Raw genomic sequence first — 15718 nt, forward strand, 5'->3', positions numbered from 1 at the left:
CCTGGCTCTGCAGGAGCCACATCTGAAGCACCATGTGCTTGAAATAGGGAACCAGAGCACAGGGGCCCTGGACCCGCTCTCACTGGAGCTGCATGAACCTGGTGGGCCTGCGAGTCAGACCCGGGACCCCAGTGACAGGGACGATGTGCCGTCTAGCTGTCTGGGGGATACAGCGGACGACAAATCCTGTTCTCCAGCTTGTCGCCAGGGTCGGAGCCACCTTGTGTCCTGGGTCATCTGGGGTCGGGTGCCCGTAACCTGATCACCATGGGAACAGAATCTTCCGTTGTTCTCCACACTCTGGGACACGCCTCTGAAGGCCTCCCCACGGGAAGTGTGACAATGAGCAGCCAGCCATGGCACGCTTAGACGGGTGAGCTAGGTTATCTGCTCCCCGTGACGTGCTCCTGCTGCACAGCACGCCAGGGAACCAGCTTACAAAAAGGAGTTTTATTAAACGAAAGAGAAATCCGCTTGGTGGGTCAATTGCGAAATAGATATACAAAACTTTACATCTGTGTCCTGGAGGAGGAGGGCCCCGCGCACCCGCCCGCTGCCTGGCCCACAGGGGCAGCTCTGGCTGCCGCCCCATGTACTGCCTGCCCACTGCATACCAGGCTGTGTGGGCCACTGTGACATCTTTGGCACACCACCTCCGAGGACACTGTCCCTTAGAAAAGTAGACCTTCTGTAGTAAAACCTCTAAAAACACCTATTTCTGCAAAATTATTTTTTCTGTATGTGGAGCTCTGCAAATATACATGTCTTCCCGGAGAAAAGGAAACCTCAGGCGAGGGCCCATGCGGCCAGGAGCCCCCCAGGGATAGAGCGGTGTCTGCCCTGCGCCCTGCCCCACAGGTCACATGAGGTCGTTGAGCTCTGCCTCAAGCGCTGCGGCCATCTCGTCTGCCTCTGAGCTGCTGCCCTCCTCGTCCTCCCCGCTGGACTCCCCGCTGGATGCGCTGCCGGCGTCCTCCTCAGGCAGCTTCCGCTTGTGGCCTCTGCAAGATAGACGCAGGCTGTCAGACGCTTGTGCCTGAGGATGCTGATGCACACGGGCACGCGCCCCGGCATCAGCATCCACGTGCCCCGACATGCACGCACAGGCACGCATGCACCCACACACTGGCACCCCACGTGGACCTAGGGACACGCACATACACACGCAGTGCGCCATGTCCTCTGTGGATGTGGTGCTCGGACACCTGGAGCGCGGCACAAGCTCTGTCTGCTCCCCATGCTCAGGGGCGTCCCAGCAGTGACAGCCCACCTGTAGCCCTGGAGGATGCAGGGAGACAAGGGCCGGGCCCTGAGTGTGGCAGGTGTGACTGAGGATGGCGGGCGGGCTTGCTGTCTGAGCCCATCCCACCACCCGGGAGCCGCCGTGACCAGCCTTCCTTCCAGGGCTCCAGCAAGAACAAACACGAATGAGCACACAATGCACCAGGAGGACAGGTGTGTCAGTGCTAGCTCCGCCACCCCCATACACGGACGTACAGGCACTCCCCAGGTGGTCAGGTGGGGCCATCACATGGTCCACTGCCTCAACCCCCCACGCCCCATGAGGCGGCTGTCAAAACCAATCACCCCGACAACAAACTGAAGTGCATGCCAGCACCTGACACCTGCGTTCCACTCCAAGGCTCCGCCGCACTGGGCACCTCCCACCTGGGGACAGCATAAGCACAGGGCCCAGAATGTGGGCATTTCTGCAGCTCTGCAGGGTGGGGGTAGTCAGCTAGTGCAGCCACACCTCACCCCACCAGCTGGGAGCAGCAACACTGAGCTGAGGACATGGACACAGCCTGGGAACAGGCCTGGTCCCATGCCTGCCCTGGGTCACCTGGACACGACCCCGACAGGCCTCCTGGGACAAGGCAGGGACTGCCCTCAAGGCTCAGCCCCTGAACAACCATGTGCACACACACATATACACATCACAGCAGCACACGCACGGTATACGCTGGTGTACACCGGCTAGGCCGTACCAGAAATCTGAAACCCTGGATGCTATTAGGAAAGCACACTATTTACTTAAAAAAAAAAAAATAATACTGCCAGCAGATGAGGCTCAAGGGGCCGGTTTGGGGTCTCAGAGGGGCACTGTAGGAGCAACAGCCCTGGGGGGCCCTGTTGTACCCCAGCCTCCACTGTGGGCCAAGTGCTGGGGAGACCTGCCTCTTCCTGGACCCCTGAGAGCACTTTGTCCAGTGCTGTGCATTTGGGCTAGGCTTTATCTTATTATTTTTTAATTATTACTATTTTTAAGGATTTTATTTATTTATTCATGAGAAATATACAGAGAAAGAGACAAAGACACAGGCAGAGGGAGAAGCAGGCTCCCTGCGGGGAAGCCTGATACGGGACTCAATCCCAGGACTCTGGGGTCACGCCCTGAGCCAAAGGCAGACGCTCAACCACTAAGCCACCCAGGTGTCCCTCCCTCCCTTTAAAAAAATTATTTCAGAAATTGGAAACAGGTCTGCTGGTCATGACTACTAATAAATGCCGGTGAACGACTAAAGAGTGCGACACATAGCATTTGTATTTTCTTGTTAAAACCAACTGCACAGATGCACAGAAATGCTAATGGATGGAATCTGGAGAAAACCTAAAGCTTGGAAAATCATCCGATGCTCAGCGTGGACTCCAGCAGGAACATGAACAGCACCAACGCATATATGTCTCCTCCCTGATGGTCCTGTCCTGAACCACTGATGCAAGGGAACACTCTGGCGCCTCAGGCTTGTTGCCCATTACGCATGTGATGGTTCCTGTCACTGGCATCTGACCAATGACCATCAAGCAGTACCCATGCAGCAGGTATTCCTCAATGTGCTGGACAGTTTGGTTTATTTTGGCAGAAAGAAGCTGCAGTGCTGCACTTGACGAGGTCACTATTGCAACTAACACACATGTCTCGTGTAGGCCGTGTGCGTGTGTGTGGGATGGCCAGGCCTGTGTGCTACAAAACAGCTATGTACAAGGCTCACTGAGGTAGCTAGCTGCCTTCTCCAACATGTGCCCAGTGTGAAGTAAGCATGGGTACACGTGAGCATGGTGGGCGTCTTCTCACCACGAGGATCCAGGAGGATGGACATCAGGAGCAGCCAGTGACTCAGGCAGGACCACAGGGAATCTGCCCAGGCCATATGGTCACCTGACACCAACTATGGGGCAGCAGCCAAACCATGCCGCATGCTGTGGTCTGTGCGGGGCATTGCAGTGGCCGTGGAGAAGGCAGCCGGCCATGGGCCATAAAGACCAAGGGCCCTGGGCCTCAGGCCAGCTCCTTGCTCCCTGTCACCAGGACCCTCCTGTTGGCCTGCAGGTGTGTTGCACTCACACTTGGGCTGAAAAGGAAACTGGTCTGCGGAGCCAGGCTCACCAAGTAGACACTGCAGGGGCCTCCAAGAAAGGGGTCGTGGCAGAGCAGAGTCCCAAGCCGTGTGCAGGCGACTGTCTCCATGGAGAATGTGTCACACAGCACTGCCCCAGCAGGAGTGCACCCGTGACACTGGTTGGGGCGGGGACTGCTGGCCTGCTTACCCAGGTCACAGAAGGACCCGGAACAACATCCACACCATTCTCTCTGGGACATGGGCAAGTATTAAAAAAATAAAATACTTGACTTGATTCAGTGGTTTTGCTACAATCCCGCACGGCACACAAGGTGAGTGTGAGGTTGGGGCCACAGCAGCGTGTGCTGTTGGGTGTCCACGTGCCTCCTCAGGTCACACCGTGGGTGTGCTCATGGCTTCTGACTGCCTGGCCTGACAGTCGGTCAGAGGCTCTTCTCCACAGATGAAAGTTTATGCCACTAAAACCATGGACACAAATCTTCACAAGAACTGAGGGAACCCCCACTGTCTGAAGAACATCCTGGCCGGGAAGCCTGAGCAGGCCGCAAGGTCTGCAGGGGCATCTGTGGGAACCAAGCGACGCGCGGTTCACAGTAACGTGTAGGCGTTGGGCTAGGACATTTGCCAAAACCAAACCATGTGGACCACAGTGGCTGCAAGTTTCTGAAAAGCCTGACAGTGACGTCCCCAGACAACTCCTAATGCCCTCGCAGGGGGGACCAAGAGGCTGCTGCACCTCCTTCACCTCTGCACCCTGCCTCCCGAGGGCCTGGCCTCACAGGCACCACTATCGGCACAGTGCGGGCACCCCACGACCACCACCCCGAGGCGGGGGTCGCACTGTTCGGGACCAGGAGGACGGGTCCTATGGTGCAAGCTCCTCTTAACAGTGGTATCGGGCCCTATGGGCACGCTGCATTTTCACATGACTCCTGGCACCGGCATGTCCCACAGGCTTGTGGGGGGACCCAGAGGCTGTTTGTCCTTCTCCTGCCTCTTGGCCTTGCCACAATCGATGCGGCTTCCACGTGCTGCTGAGCCACTCGCTCCATCAGCACCGTTCACCACATGGAGCACAGTCGCGAGCCGGACAGCTGGTCTCTATCACTGCCCACTCACACTGGTTGTGCTGCAGGGTTGTGAAGCTCTGAGCCCGTTCATCTTTGCTGCGCTCTTTTGCACTAAGCAAGCCTGTCTCCCATAACACGGTAGGACAGCAGCCGTCCCTGCACTGCTACCCCATGTCACATCGTCAGGATGGATGGCAAGCTGATCTGTGTCTCAGCCGGTCAGATATGGGCACGGATGCAGCCCTTAGCTCAGGGCCACCCTTTCTGTCATTCCTGGGGTGTTTACGTGTGCTACACACTGTTAGAACCCGTACCCTGTACGTCGTTTTACAGCTTATACAGAAGCTGAAAGAAAGAAAACACGCACACACTTACACCACATCAAGCAAACCTTCTAACTTCCTGTTTCTTACAAGCATCTTGATCCTATGGCCTGTGTGTGGTCACTAGTGAATGCTCCGGCTCTCCACCACAGGCCCCACTGACAACTCCATACACAGCACCGTCCACAACTGCTCCTTGTGTCGATGACATGAAGAAAGAAGAAAAGTATAAATTCAAGCTGCCTGATGATTCCCTGATCCCCGCACGGTGCTCAAGGTGTTCGTATGGATGCTGCTCTGTCTAGGTCCCTGGCTTCTGGGCACGACAGCTCCTTTCGGTCTTTCTGGCTTGCAACCCATTCTCTTCAGAGACGATCCCAGCTGGGAACATCCTCATCACACCATCACTTTTGATGGAGTTTTGTCTGGTTGTGGGGTCCTCTCCAATACTGGATGTGCTGTGTCTGACGGGAAGCTGGCTGCCAGTCCTGCAGGTGCTCTTGGCTGTCCATGTGTGCGGTCTCCAGCTTTCAGCACTGTTACCACAATGTGTCTGGGTGTGGATCTCTGGCTGACCCTGCGTGGAGTCGAACTTTCTAGGCGTGTGGGAATGCCTTCCATCCAGGTGGAGGTTTCCTGCCCTTCTGCCTTCGTGCTCCTCTGATCCCGCTGTGGGCGTGTGGGAGGCTTACCATGGCCCCATGTCTCTGAGCACACATGCCACACTGCTAATTCTTTCTTCTGTGGTTCCCATCGACCCTCGGGCCCCTGCTGCATTTCGCAGCATCGTCCATCTACTTGCTCTCATTTCCCTGCACGGTCCTTCGGTCCCAGGAGCACACCTGCGATGGTTGTGCACCTGTGGAGGTCATGTGGGAGTCGCTCTGTGAGCTCCAAGGTTGGGCCGTGTGCACCAGCGGCTTCTTCCACCGCCTCTTTTCCATTGAGTGGAACCAGGCCTTGTGGTTCCTGTGCTGCAGCAGCTGGGTCAGGCCTCTCTGTGGCCAGGGTGGCTGGTGTGTGCCTAATGACCAGCTTGGCTGTTCTGGCAAAGTCACTTTTCTTAGGGGGAAGCCTCTGAGGGTCCAGCCTGAGCACAGCCCTAAGAGAAAAGGACAGTATGATGGAACCATGGTGCCGCTACTGTTTACATGTCGTGTTGGTGAGAAGTGATCACCAGACACCGTGCTGTAAGAAATAAGCACTGCCGGGGCAGCCCTGGTGGCGCAGCGGTTTAGCGCCGCTTGCGGCCCAGAGTGTGATCCTGGAGACCCGGGATCGAGTCCCATGTCGGGCTCCCTGCGTGGAGCCTGCTTCTCCCTCTGCCTGTGTCTATGCATCTCTCTCTCTCTCTCTGTCTCTCTCATGAATACATAAGTCAAATCTTAAAAATATATATATATACATATATATATGTATATATATATATATATACATATATATATGATTAAAAAAAAAAAGAAACAAGCACTGCCACTTGCACTCATGGAGCGACACCTCTACCACCCTCCCTGGAGCCACATGACCACCCAGTGTCAGGCTGGCACCATAAGTACCTCTGACCTTTCAGAATTCTGAGTGATGCGTGTGCACAAGAGCATGACCCCCGCACACAGGGGTCTGAAACAGGAGACAAGGCCCTGACCCCTGGTACAGACGCACACCACGCAGCTACCACAGGGCATGAAGCACGTGAATGTCCTACTGCCCACGTGAGCAGAGATGCTCCCGCCTCCTGCCGGCTTCCATAGGAGAGGATGTACTGGGGTCACAACAATGTCCCAATGTCCACCCCAGCCACCTGAGCCGTTTTCTGGGCTTGCAACCATTGTGCAAGGCTCATTTTCAACCAGTACAGATTTCAATGTTCCCCCACTGTATCCAGCAAACGACACATCTCCCTAGTGCAGTTCATCACCCAACACCAAAAAGCACTGCTAGTGCAGCCTGTGCAGGTACACTGTTAGTGCAGCCAGTGTACCTGCTGCCGTGGGACTGCCGGAGCCTTCTGGAAGGAGAGCTCCCCAGCTGTCCGCGCATCTGCAGCACAGGCTGGCCACCTGCTGCTCTGTGGATAGAGGAAGGGGGCTAGGTGGCCAGGTGGCAGGACCCTGGATGCATGTCAGTTATTAACCTTTACAGGCAGATTTCTTCAATGTTACCAACTACATGATGCTGTATTTTTGGCAGTTAATGAGTTAATGAATGGTTTTGTGGTAGAAACGCTGTCATTTTCACTTGTTCACTGACTCCAGTTTGAACAGAGCCTTACCCTGACTCCCACAGTGCCCTGCTTCCCACCCAAATGTAAGCAGAGAGCAAACGTTGGTTACAGATGGTCCTGATGTGAGACCCTGGGGACACTGTCCACGCCAGCCGCCTTGCCACCTGCAAATGGTGGTGATGATGATGTGTCTGCATGATGTTTTAACATCTTGAAGACAACTGGTTTGAGCAAATGCTTTTCAAACACATACTTAACTTTTTTATCCCTCTGTCGAGGAATGAAAGTGCTGTAAAACAGGCATTTGATGTTTGTTATTTGAAAAAAAAAGAACAAACCACAGATAAATTATTGCCTCCCTCCTTCCATTACAACTCACTCTCTAGTTCAAGGGACCTCAAGATCCTACAGAGCAGCTTGGCCGAATGGACTCAGCAAGAGGTGCTGCCACCCAGACGCTCATGTGGAAGCCAGCCCCGCATTCCCATCACCACTCACTTCCACCTACGATCCATAAACAAGGGTGAAATACACACAGAGAAGCACATCTGCCAACTTCCCTGGTACAGAAAGAAACAAGGACCACAAACCTGTCATCTGCGATAACAGCCGGGGAGCCAGTGCACCTGACTCTGCTGTGGTAGGGCTCAGAGCCATGTGGCACACCGAGAAACCCTGGAGCTCCCGACACAGCCCCATGGGGGAAGTTTCAGGCCGGCAGGGGTTAGCAGGCAGGGAGAAGCACGGACAGAGTCCCTGCTTTGGGGACAAGCGGAAGCCAGCTCTGAGGAGGTAAGAGCGCATCCCACACGGCCAGCTGAGTCTCAGCCTCAGTGTCTTAGCCTCTGGCCTCGGGACACTCAGGAGGCGCCTGTCGAGGGCCCGGCCCCCACCAAACGTGACCCCCAGGCCACATGTTGGAGGACTTCAAGTTTCTTGTTGCTGGGTGGGTACCTTTTGTTTAGATGCTTCCCAAGACCGGGTACTCCCAAGTGGGTGGCTGGGCTTTCTGTCCCTGCGCAGGGCTGAGCATGGAGATGCAGGAAACCTGGCCCCTCGGGACCAAGCATGCTGCTTTTAGTCTAGAAGGCGGGCACCCGATCCTCATCAGAGCGAATGCTCTTCATGAGCAAAACCCTGGGGCCTGTTTTTTCTGGGACACGACCCGGTGAAAATGAAGAGACATGACGTGCCCTCTTGGGCTCGGTGTACACCAAGCCTCAGCTGGCTGCACGCCCACAGCCATGTCCCCACAAGGAGAGGGCACTCCCAGTGGGCTCCTACCAGGCCTTTCTGAGTCTTAGTGAAAACTGCTCGGAATCTTTTACTTGGCAGAGAACACGAGACCGGAAGCTGAGTGTGTTATACATCAGTGAGAAGATGTCACGTGTCATGGGCGCTTGCCAGTGCCACCCCACCAGCTCGTCAGGGACCCTGGTGGGACTCCCGCACAGGGGTGAAGACAACCCAGTGCAATGATCGTGTCAGCTCACCCTCCCCTCGTACAGAGCTCAAACAGTTAGCTCCTAAAATAACTGGACAGCACTTCACCACCATGAAGAGGACGACTGTGCTCTGGAAAGTTCCACCGCGGGACTGGCAAGTCCACAAGCACCCTGGGACTGGCTGACATCTTCCTGCTCCGCGGCTCAGTGGCACATGGCATCCCCTCTCAGAGTAAGACTTAACAGGAACCAGGAACCTCCGCCCTCTCTCCACTGGTTGCTCTGATCCCAGCCCAATCCTGTTTGTAACAGGGCTGCTCAAGCAAGCTAAGCTCTTCTGAAGTGTTTCCTCCTGTCAGAACATCCCAGGGTTGGACCAGACGGGCTGAGAGCTGACAAGTGGATATAGAGAAGCACCCCCACACAGAGGGAGAGCCCAGTTACGGTGGAGCACATGCAGGGCACACATGTGTGCCGTGTGTGCCGGCCCTGATCCACTGACCTGCAGCGAGCCCTGAGGCGGCCCCACTATGCTCCATGGCAGAAGGGGAAGCTGAGAGAAGACCAGCTGGGGCAGGGGCTGTGCCATGCTGTGCCAGCCATGCACTGTCCTGGGGTCCGTACTAACCCCACTACACACAAAGTGCTTGCCCAGGGGCAGAAAGATCTCCACAAGGAATAACTGAAATCACAAACGTGATAAAAGTTCACGTCACCATAAGTGAAACCTTCTGAAAATGCTAGTCTGAAGGGTCTGCTCTGTGACACACCTGCAGACGTCCCCCCCTGCCCCTCCCCCTTACCTGGGCCCCCGGCTGCCGGCCCTGGTCCTCTCGCTGCTTGGTGTGGCCTCGGGTGTGGCCTGGGGCTCCCGGGGTGGGGGCCGCTCCTTCCGCTCCTCCTCTGGCCTCCTCTTCTCATTGTCGCTGTCGTCACTGCCCTCTCCTAGGATGTCATCCACCTGGCAGAGGAAGAGAGTCAGCGTGTGAACACATCCACCTCCCAGACAAGTCCCAGGACCTGGCCCCTGCACCAACACGCATGACCCCCTGCCCAGGCTCAACCACAGGCGCATGGGTCCCGGGTCCACGGCTGCCTGGCCCCGGCAGCTGGCTCCAAGGGGCACAGAGCAGGTGCACAGGGAGGGTGAGGGCGAGCCAAGAAGGCCCAGGCTCCGGGGCTGCTCCCTCCACCTGCTGCCACGAGACCATGTGGCTTCACCAGGTCCTCCTGGATCCCAGGGGCAGGTCACGCGGAGGGCTGGCCAGTCACTTCTCAGCAGCACAATTCTAATGGGGATTTTCGATTTTCTTGCTACTGCACTAGTGAACTTAATGGTGAAAATCAGAGCATTCTGTTAAAATGCTCATGATCAATGAGCTGCACAGAACATGTGCTTTCTAGGAGGTGCTCTGGAGCCTCAGGGTGGGGTCCCAGCTGTGTCCAGGCAGTGTGTTCTCTCCCACAGGCCTCAGGTTGAACCATTTATGGACGTGCCACATGAGGGTGACGGGAACTAACAGCCATGGGCACTAGAATCGGCCCTCCCTGCTCCCCTACAGCACGGGCCCAAGGGACGCGGAGCATGGGACACGGAGCATGGGAGGCTCCCAGGCTCTCCCAGCAGCGCAACTCAGCTGCCCAGAGTAAGGGGGATGAAAGCTGCCTCCTGACACCCCTTCAGTCAGAAGGAGCCATGTTTGATTTGGGGGGCGGGGGCGTGCCTTCCACATGACCTCAAACTCATCCTGGTCTTCTAACAAAGACCCTGGATGACGACACAGATCACGTGAAAAGGAGAACATAAGAAGTGGGAGGTCACCCACTGTGCGACAGAAACGTTTGCTACTCGGTCTGGATTTCTAGCACCTCCAATTACATTTTTCGAACAATGCTGTTTTCTCAAGAAGTGATGCTCTCCTGGCACAAGTGAAATAGCTATTTTTCTCTGTTCTTAGTATGTGATGAAAAAAATTGCAAAATCCCCTGCTGCGTGTGGCTGGGGGTCCGGCAGCACAGGGCAGCCTTTCGTGGGTGTGGTCACTGTGGCCAAGCCTGGAGGGCAGAAGTTCAGGGGGGAACTCCCAGGCTCAGAAACTCTGCTTCAATGCCCCCATAACATCCTTGAGCATATGAGTGCCTGAGAAGTGCCAGAACGTTCCAGGATGATAACATCAGCTTATTAAAAAGGGTGCACGGTGGAATGCAAAGATGATCACACTCACATGTGTATCAGTGAGTCCTAGGCACCATGCTTCAGAGCTGAATGTGTTTTCCCCCCAAAATATATATCCAGAAACACCAAACTGATGTCAAAAATTCCTAAGTCAACATAATTTTTATGATCTCACAGTGAATCATTATTTAACAAGTTTATCTGATCTGTAAAACTGCTAAAGAAATGCAAAGCACTGAGAGGTTTATTGGTCTCTGTCCCCAGTGTCTGGCAGAGTCCCGCAGCCCTCAGGAGCTCCTGGCTGACGGTGGCATCTTTTTTTCTAATGAGGCAACTCTAGGTGGGCGTCTGGACGGCGCAGGTCACCAGAGCAGCCAGGAGAAGCCCGGAGTCCCCGTCCTCCCCACAGGGGAGGGGCTGGAGATGGAGCCAATGACCCATCTGCTCAGAATCCCAAAAGTACGGGGCTCGGGGAGCTTCCAGGTTGATCACATCCACCTACGACTGGCAGGGCAGCCCACCCCCACTCCACGGGGACAGCAGCTTCTGCGCTCGGAAGCCCATGGACCTCACCCTGGGCGGCTTTTCATCTACTTGGTGTCCTGTTCTTCATGACTTAATAAGCCACCAGATGCGAGTGAGTCCTGACGTTGGGGAGCTGCTCTAGCAATTGATGGAGCCCCCTCGGGGTTGTGGGAACCCTGATCCCAGCTGGCTGATCAGACAAGGGGTGATGACCTGGGATGCCCCACTTGTGACTGGCATCTGGCAAGGGTGGGTGTGTGGATCCAGGCAGTGTCAGAGCTGCTTGGTGTGACCTGCACATCTGGGTAAGAACAGATGAGGCTACAGCTGATCCACTTCTCAGCAGGTCTACCTAAGACCAGAGCCCCCAGGTACGAGGGCACCGCCCCCCACTGCCAGGCCACGTGCTGCAGGGAAGCTGAGGCTCAGCCGCAGTGAGGGGAGGAGCCTGAGGGTATGCTTATAGCGGCTTTCAGGCTTTCTGAGCTTGGAACCACAGAATGTCATGGCTCCTTAAATGTTAAGTTGAAAAAAAAAATCCATCAATTCAGAAAGACCAGGTTTCCAGTGTATTCCACAAAATGCACAAAGGAAGAAAGGTGGTCAGATATATTTAACTCATAAAAACGGACTTTTTTCCAGGGACAACTGGGTGTTGCCCCTCAAGGAGCCTCCCAGCGAGGCTGGCCGGCCACAGCCTGTCCCTAGGAAGGGCTGAGCATGTGCCCTCCTGCCCTGCCAGGCCCCAGGTGCAGTCTGGGGCAGGGACATCTAGTTACAAAGCCTCTGGTGGATAAAGGGGGGCCCCAAGCAGAGCACCTTTGACCTGAGACCATCAGTCACTCCCAAGTATGTGAGAATATGGGAACCGTGCAGCAACGGGTAAGCCAGCAGAGCAATAATCATCAGATCACCATAAAGTCTTTAAACGTAACACACCGGGTTTGCTCCTAAGCTAAAAGGTATTTAGTAGAAATCATGCAGTTAATTCTATGAAGCTACCACATTCACACTTCACCACTATATTCAACCAGCTGTATTTACTCTACATTGATGAGCAAACCTATTAGAATATTCTATTAAACTTTCCTCTGAAAATACTTCAGGCCTTTAACTCTGCATCATACCTTTTCAAGAGGAAAAAAAAGAATTTAAAAAATCAGTTATTTTAAATGTGACCACCAAAGTCCACAGTCACAGCCTCTTGGAGACCACGAAGTGACCCGCTGTGTCAGCTGTGTCCCTGACCAGCCCAGTTGCTCCTCCAGCTGGCAGATCACTAATTCACGTACGTGTTATATTCACTCTGCCAGCTGTGTGCAAGATTCAGAGAAACATTTTGCACAGCCAAACTAACATCGTGGATGCACATAAAAATCTGGCTGTATCTAAATTACACTTAAATTTAGTCTTCCTCATTCTGCTTTACTCACGTAAAAAGGAACTGTTTCAGGAAAAAAAGAGACATCTTTCCAGAGCTTTTCTTTACAAAAAGGTAACTGGGCTTTTTGAAAAACAGTAATCTAAAATGAATTATTTACTCTGTAAATATTATTTAAAAGATACTAGGATAAACATTTTAGAATCTTAAGAATCTAAAAGCAAGTACGTACACAGAAAAACAAAATTCATTTTATATGGAACTAACTCCTGAAACCTCTCAAAGGGCCAACGTGGATCACAGTGAAAGCACCGGGAAACGTTCCCATCAACTCACTTGAAGACGCAGGAGCACGAGAATCCCTGACTCCTCACAGCCTCTGCCTGCGGAGACACAAGGCAGCCGAGGGGGCCCAGGAAGAGAAGAAACAGATCCCCCCCCCCCCCGCTGCCGGGGTGTGCAGCCCAGCCCTGCTGGGAACAGGTGCAGGATCCCCATCTGCCTCACCCGCCAGCCAGGTGCTCTTGGGGAAGACCCCACAGAGAGGGGGCCTTACACTTGGGGTAGTCTCCTCAGGACTGGCAGAAATGAACCTGGCTGAGGTCAGGTGTAGACAACCCTACATCTTGGGGACATGGGATGGTCATGAGTCGGATGGAGGAGTGCCTGTGCAGACACACGTGCACACAAATCACTTGAAGTCATGGAGGACACCAGATACAGGAGTGCAAGGCCCTCATGGGCTAGACAAGCAGACTTCCCAGTCATGGTCTTTAGCAGGCAACCTCCTCTCTTGATAAAATGGGAGTTGTGTTTAGATGCATTAAAGATTCCTTTCTCCAAGGAGGACACAGAACAAAGGGATGGAGGCAGTGCTGCCCGGTCTACCCGGACCTGTAAACTTGACAGAGATAAGACTGAGGAAAAGCCTGCCCGCTGTCTGTGCTGCCAGTGGCCTGGAAGCCTGCAGGCTGGGAGAGGACGCTCGGATACCTGTGCAGGTGGCCCTCGCTGCAGGAAGGTGGCTGGCTCGCCACGGTTCCTTTGGCCTCCTGCATTCACTGGCCTGGCCGAGCCCGCAGGACTGGTGCTCTAGAACAGGAGAAATTAGGACATGTGTCCCTATTTCATATTCCTACTGTTAAAATGCTGTTTGCATGTATTATCTTCAACCTCAAGGGGTTTCTTTCTACAGGCCAATACATATGAATTATCTCAAAATAGCTGGAAAATCCATGATTAACCACAGAACTGCATGCTTCCTAAAATCCAACACAACACTAAGTTGAGACACATAGGAATTCCCTCGATGGTTCCCTGGGAAGCCTGCTGACCCATGTAAATCCCTGAATGTCATGTATCTGTGGCTGATCCATGGGTCCCTGCCCAATGTCGGTGCCTGATTAGTCCACTTGGCAGGACCACGAGGCTGCTTAGGCTGCACACACAGGATATGGCACAGCCCCACAGCCCAGAGGGCTGAGGGCACAGAGGAAAATATTCAGGCCAACATGAGAGCCATGAAAGCCTTTGAAAGGGCCTCCTGCTCATCAAACACGCTCACGACGCCAAGGAGGAGACTCTGTGGCATGGCTGCATCTCAGCCATCTTCCAGCCGCTTCTTCTGGGCATCCCCATGGCAATGGAACTGAATTCCACCGTGCGCCCCGTCCGTGTGGCCCTGACCGGAGATCTGCTCTCTGGACATGCACACGAGAGCCCCTGCTGCTCAGGGCCTTCTTCAGACCCAAGCCCGCTCTCCATGGCCTGCTGTGGTTGTGGGGAAAAGGGAGCTAGGAGGACACATGGCATGTAGACAAGGTCACGCTACTTTCCTGAAATTCTACGACTGGCCAGACAGGTCTGTAGCATCAGAAACCTATAAATTTATGCCTGTGACCAAGTTCTGGTGGTTTCCAGTCGTCATTTGTCCAAGTCTCTGCCCCATGGCGATGTCCTGCCCCTGTCTGGGGATGCCAACGACACACACGTCGAAGCTTGGATCCTGAGCTGGACGTCCTGCACGTCCTCAGGGTGGTTTCTGCAGCCTCCGCTTCAGCAGGGGCGTGTCGGGCGATTGTCAGCGACTTGGGTGAGCGTGTCTGTCTCAGTTCCGAAATTCCTGCTGCTTGTGCCTCATCACATGCAGTTCTCTCTGACCAGGGAGCACAGCCACTGAGCTGCTCCTGCAGCGCTGGTCTCAGAACCCTGCCGTCAAGGGTGGTCAGATCGGGCCTAGACAGTTCCCACGTCACACCCTCTCAGAACCTCTGGAGAATGCGGGTGTTTGTTTCAGCAGGCGGCCAGCCTGGCTTGGGACGGGCAGGTAAGGCCACACTCTGCCTCACTGTCTATGTGCAGCGCCATGGTGCTGCCATCTGTTCCACATTTGTTTATGAAGTAAGCCTGAGGCTTGGGTCAGCCCCTGCACAGAATCGGGGCGCTCCTTGAGCTGCTGCGCGGTACTGAGGCAGAGAGGCAGAGAAAGGGACCTCCGTCCTCTCTGGGCCGCAGAGCCTCCATGTCTTGGGTGCCTGCCCACAGTGGCTACACAGCTTCACGACAGGGGCCGGCCCAGAGCAGAGCTGGCAAGAGACGCCCCCACCTCCATGAGGCCCAGAGCTGGGTGCAGGAGAAGGGCCAGGAAACCCACCGCCATGCCCATTCTGCCGTCCCTGCCACACCCACACTGACTGAAATTTCAGGGACCTGTCTGCTCGTTGGTTCTTTCTGAAATTCTCTCTCTTTTTTTTTTTTTTAAGTAAGCTGTAGGTCCAACATGGGGTTCGAACTCATGACCCTGAGGTCAAGAGTCATGTGCTCTATGGACTGAGCCAGCCAGGCGCCCCTGCGGCCTTGCTTTTCCCATCCTGAGGGCTTTAGCTGCAGGCTCGGGGAGGCTGTGGGGGAGCCCCCGGGCAGCACGCGGGTTGGCGCCGCTTTGCTTTTCTCCCAACTGTGATGTTTCCCTGCACGTCAACACATGTGAGGCGAATGGCTTGCTGGGTCTCTGGATTACTTACGCTAACACTCCACTTACTGAGTCCAGGCACACACTCTGTTTTTATACGATATTAACCTTTTCACTTTCAGAACAGATTGTTGTCGGCTTTAACGTGAAAGGGAGAACCACGGCCCACACATCTCACCACAAAAACTGCTCAGCAGTCTCGGAACAAACACAGTGAGTACTCCATTCTGTGCTTTTCTTG

At 54.6% G+C, this 15718-nt stretch overlaps 1 protein-coding gene across 8 annotated transcripts in view; it reads right to left on the reverse strand.

Moving 5' to 3' along the window:
- Positions 1–435: 435 nt before the first annotated feature.
- The window catches only part of LOC129514649 (RNA polymerase II subunit A C-terminal domain phosphatase-like), a 53459-nt gene continuing 38176 nt past the window's right edge, over positions 436–15718 (reverse strand). For 7 of the 8 annotated variants that reach the window (XM_055333403.1, XM_055333405.1, XM_055333411.1 and 4 more), the window contains exons 12-13: positions 9228–9385; positions 436–1001 (exon numbers count right to left, since the gene is read on the reverse strand). In XM_055333403.1, coding sequence (XP_055189378.1) covers positions 860–1001; positions 9228–9385 — 300 coding nt within the window. In that variant the 3' untranslated portion in view covers positions 436–859. Of the gene's footprint in view, positions 1002–9227; positions 9386–15718 lie in introns of those variants that run through there. The other variant, XM_055333407.1, reaches the window with a different exon arrangement.

The sequence above is a fragment of the Nyctereutes procyonoides genome, unplaced genomic scaffold, assembly GCF_905146905.1.
Source record: "Nyctereutes procyonoides isolate TBG_1078 unplaced genomic scaffold, NYPRO_anot_genome, whole genome shotgun sequence".
Classification (NCBI taxonomy): domain Eukaryota; kingdom Metazoa; phylum Chordata; class Mammalia; order Carnivora; family Canidae; genus Nyctereutes; species Nyctereutes procyonoides.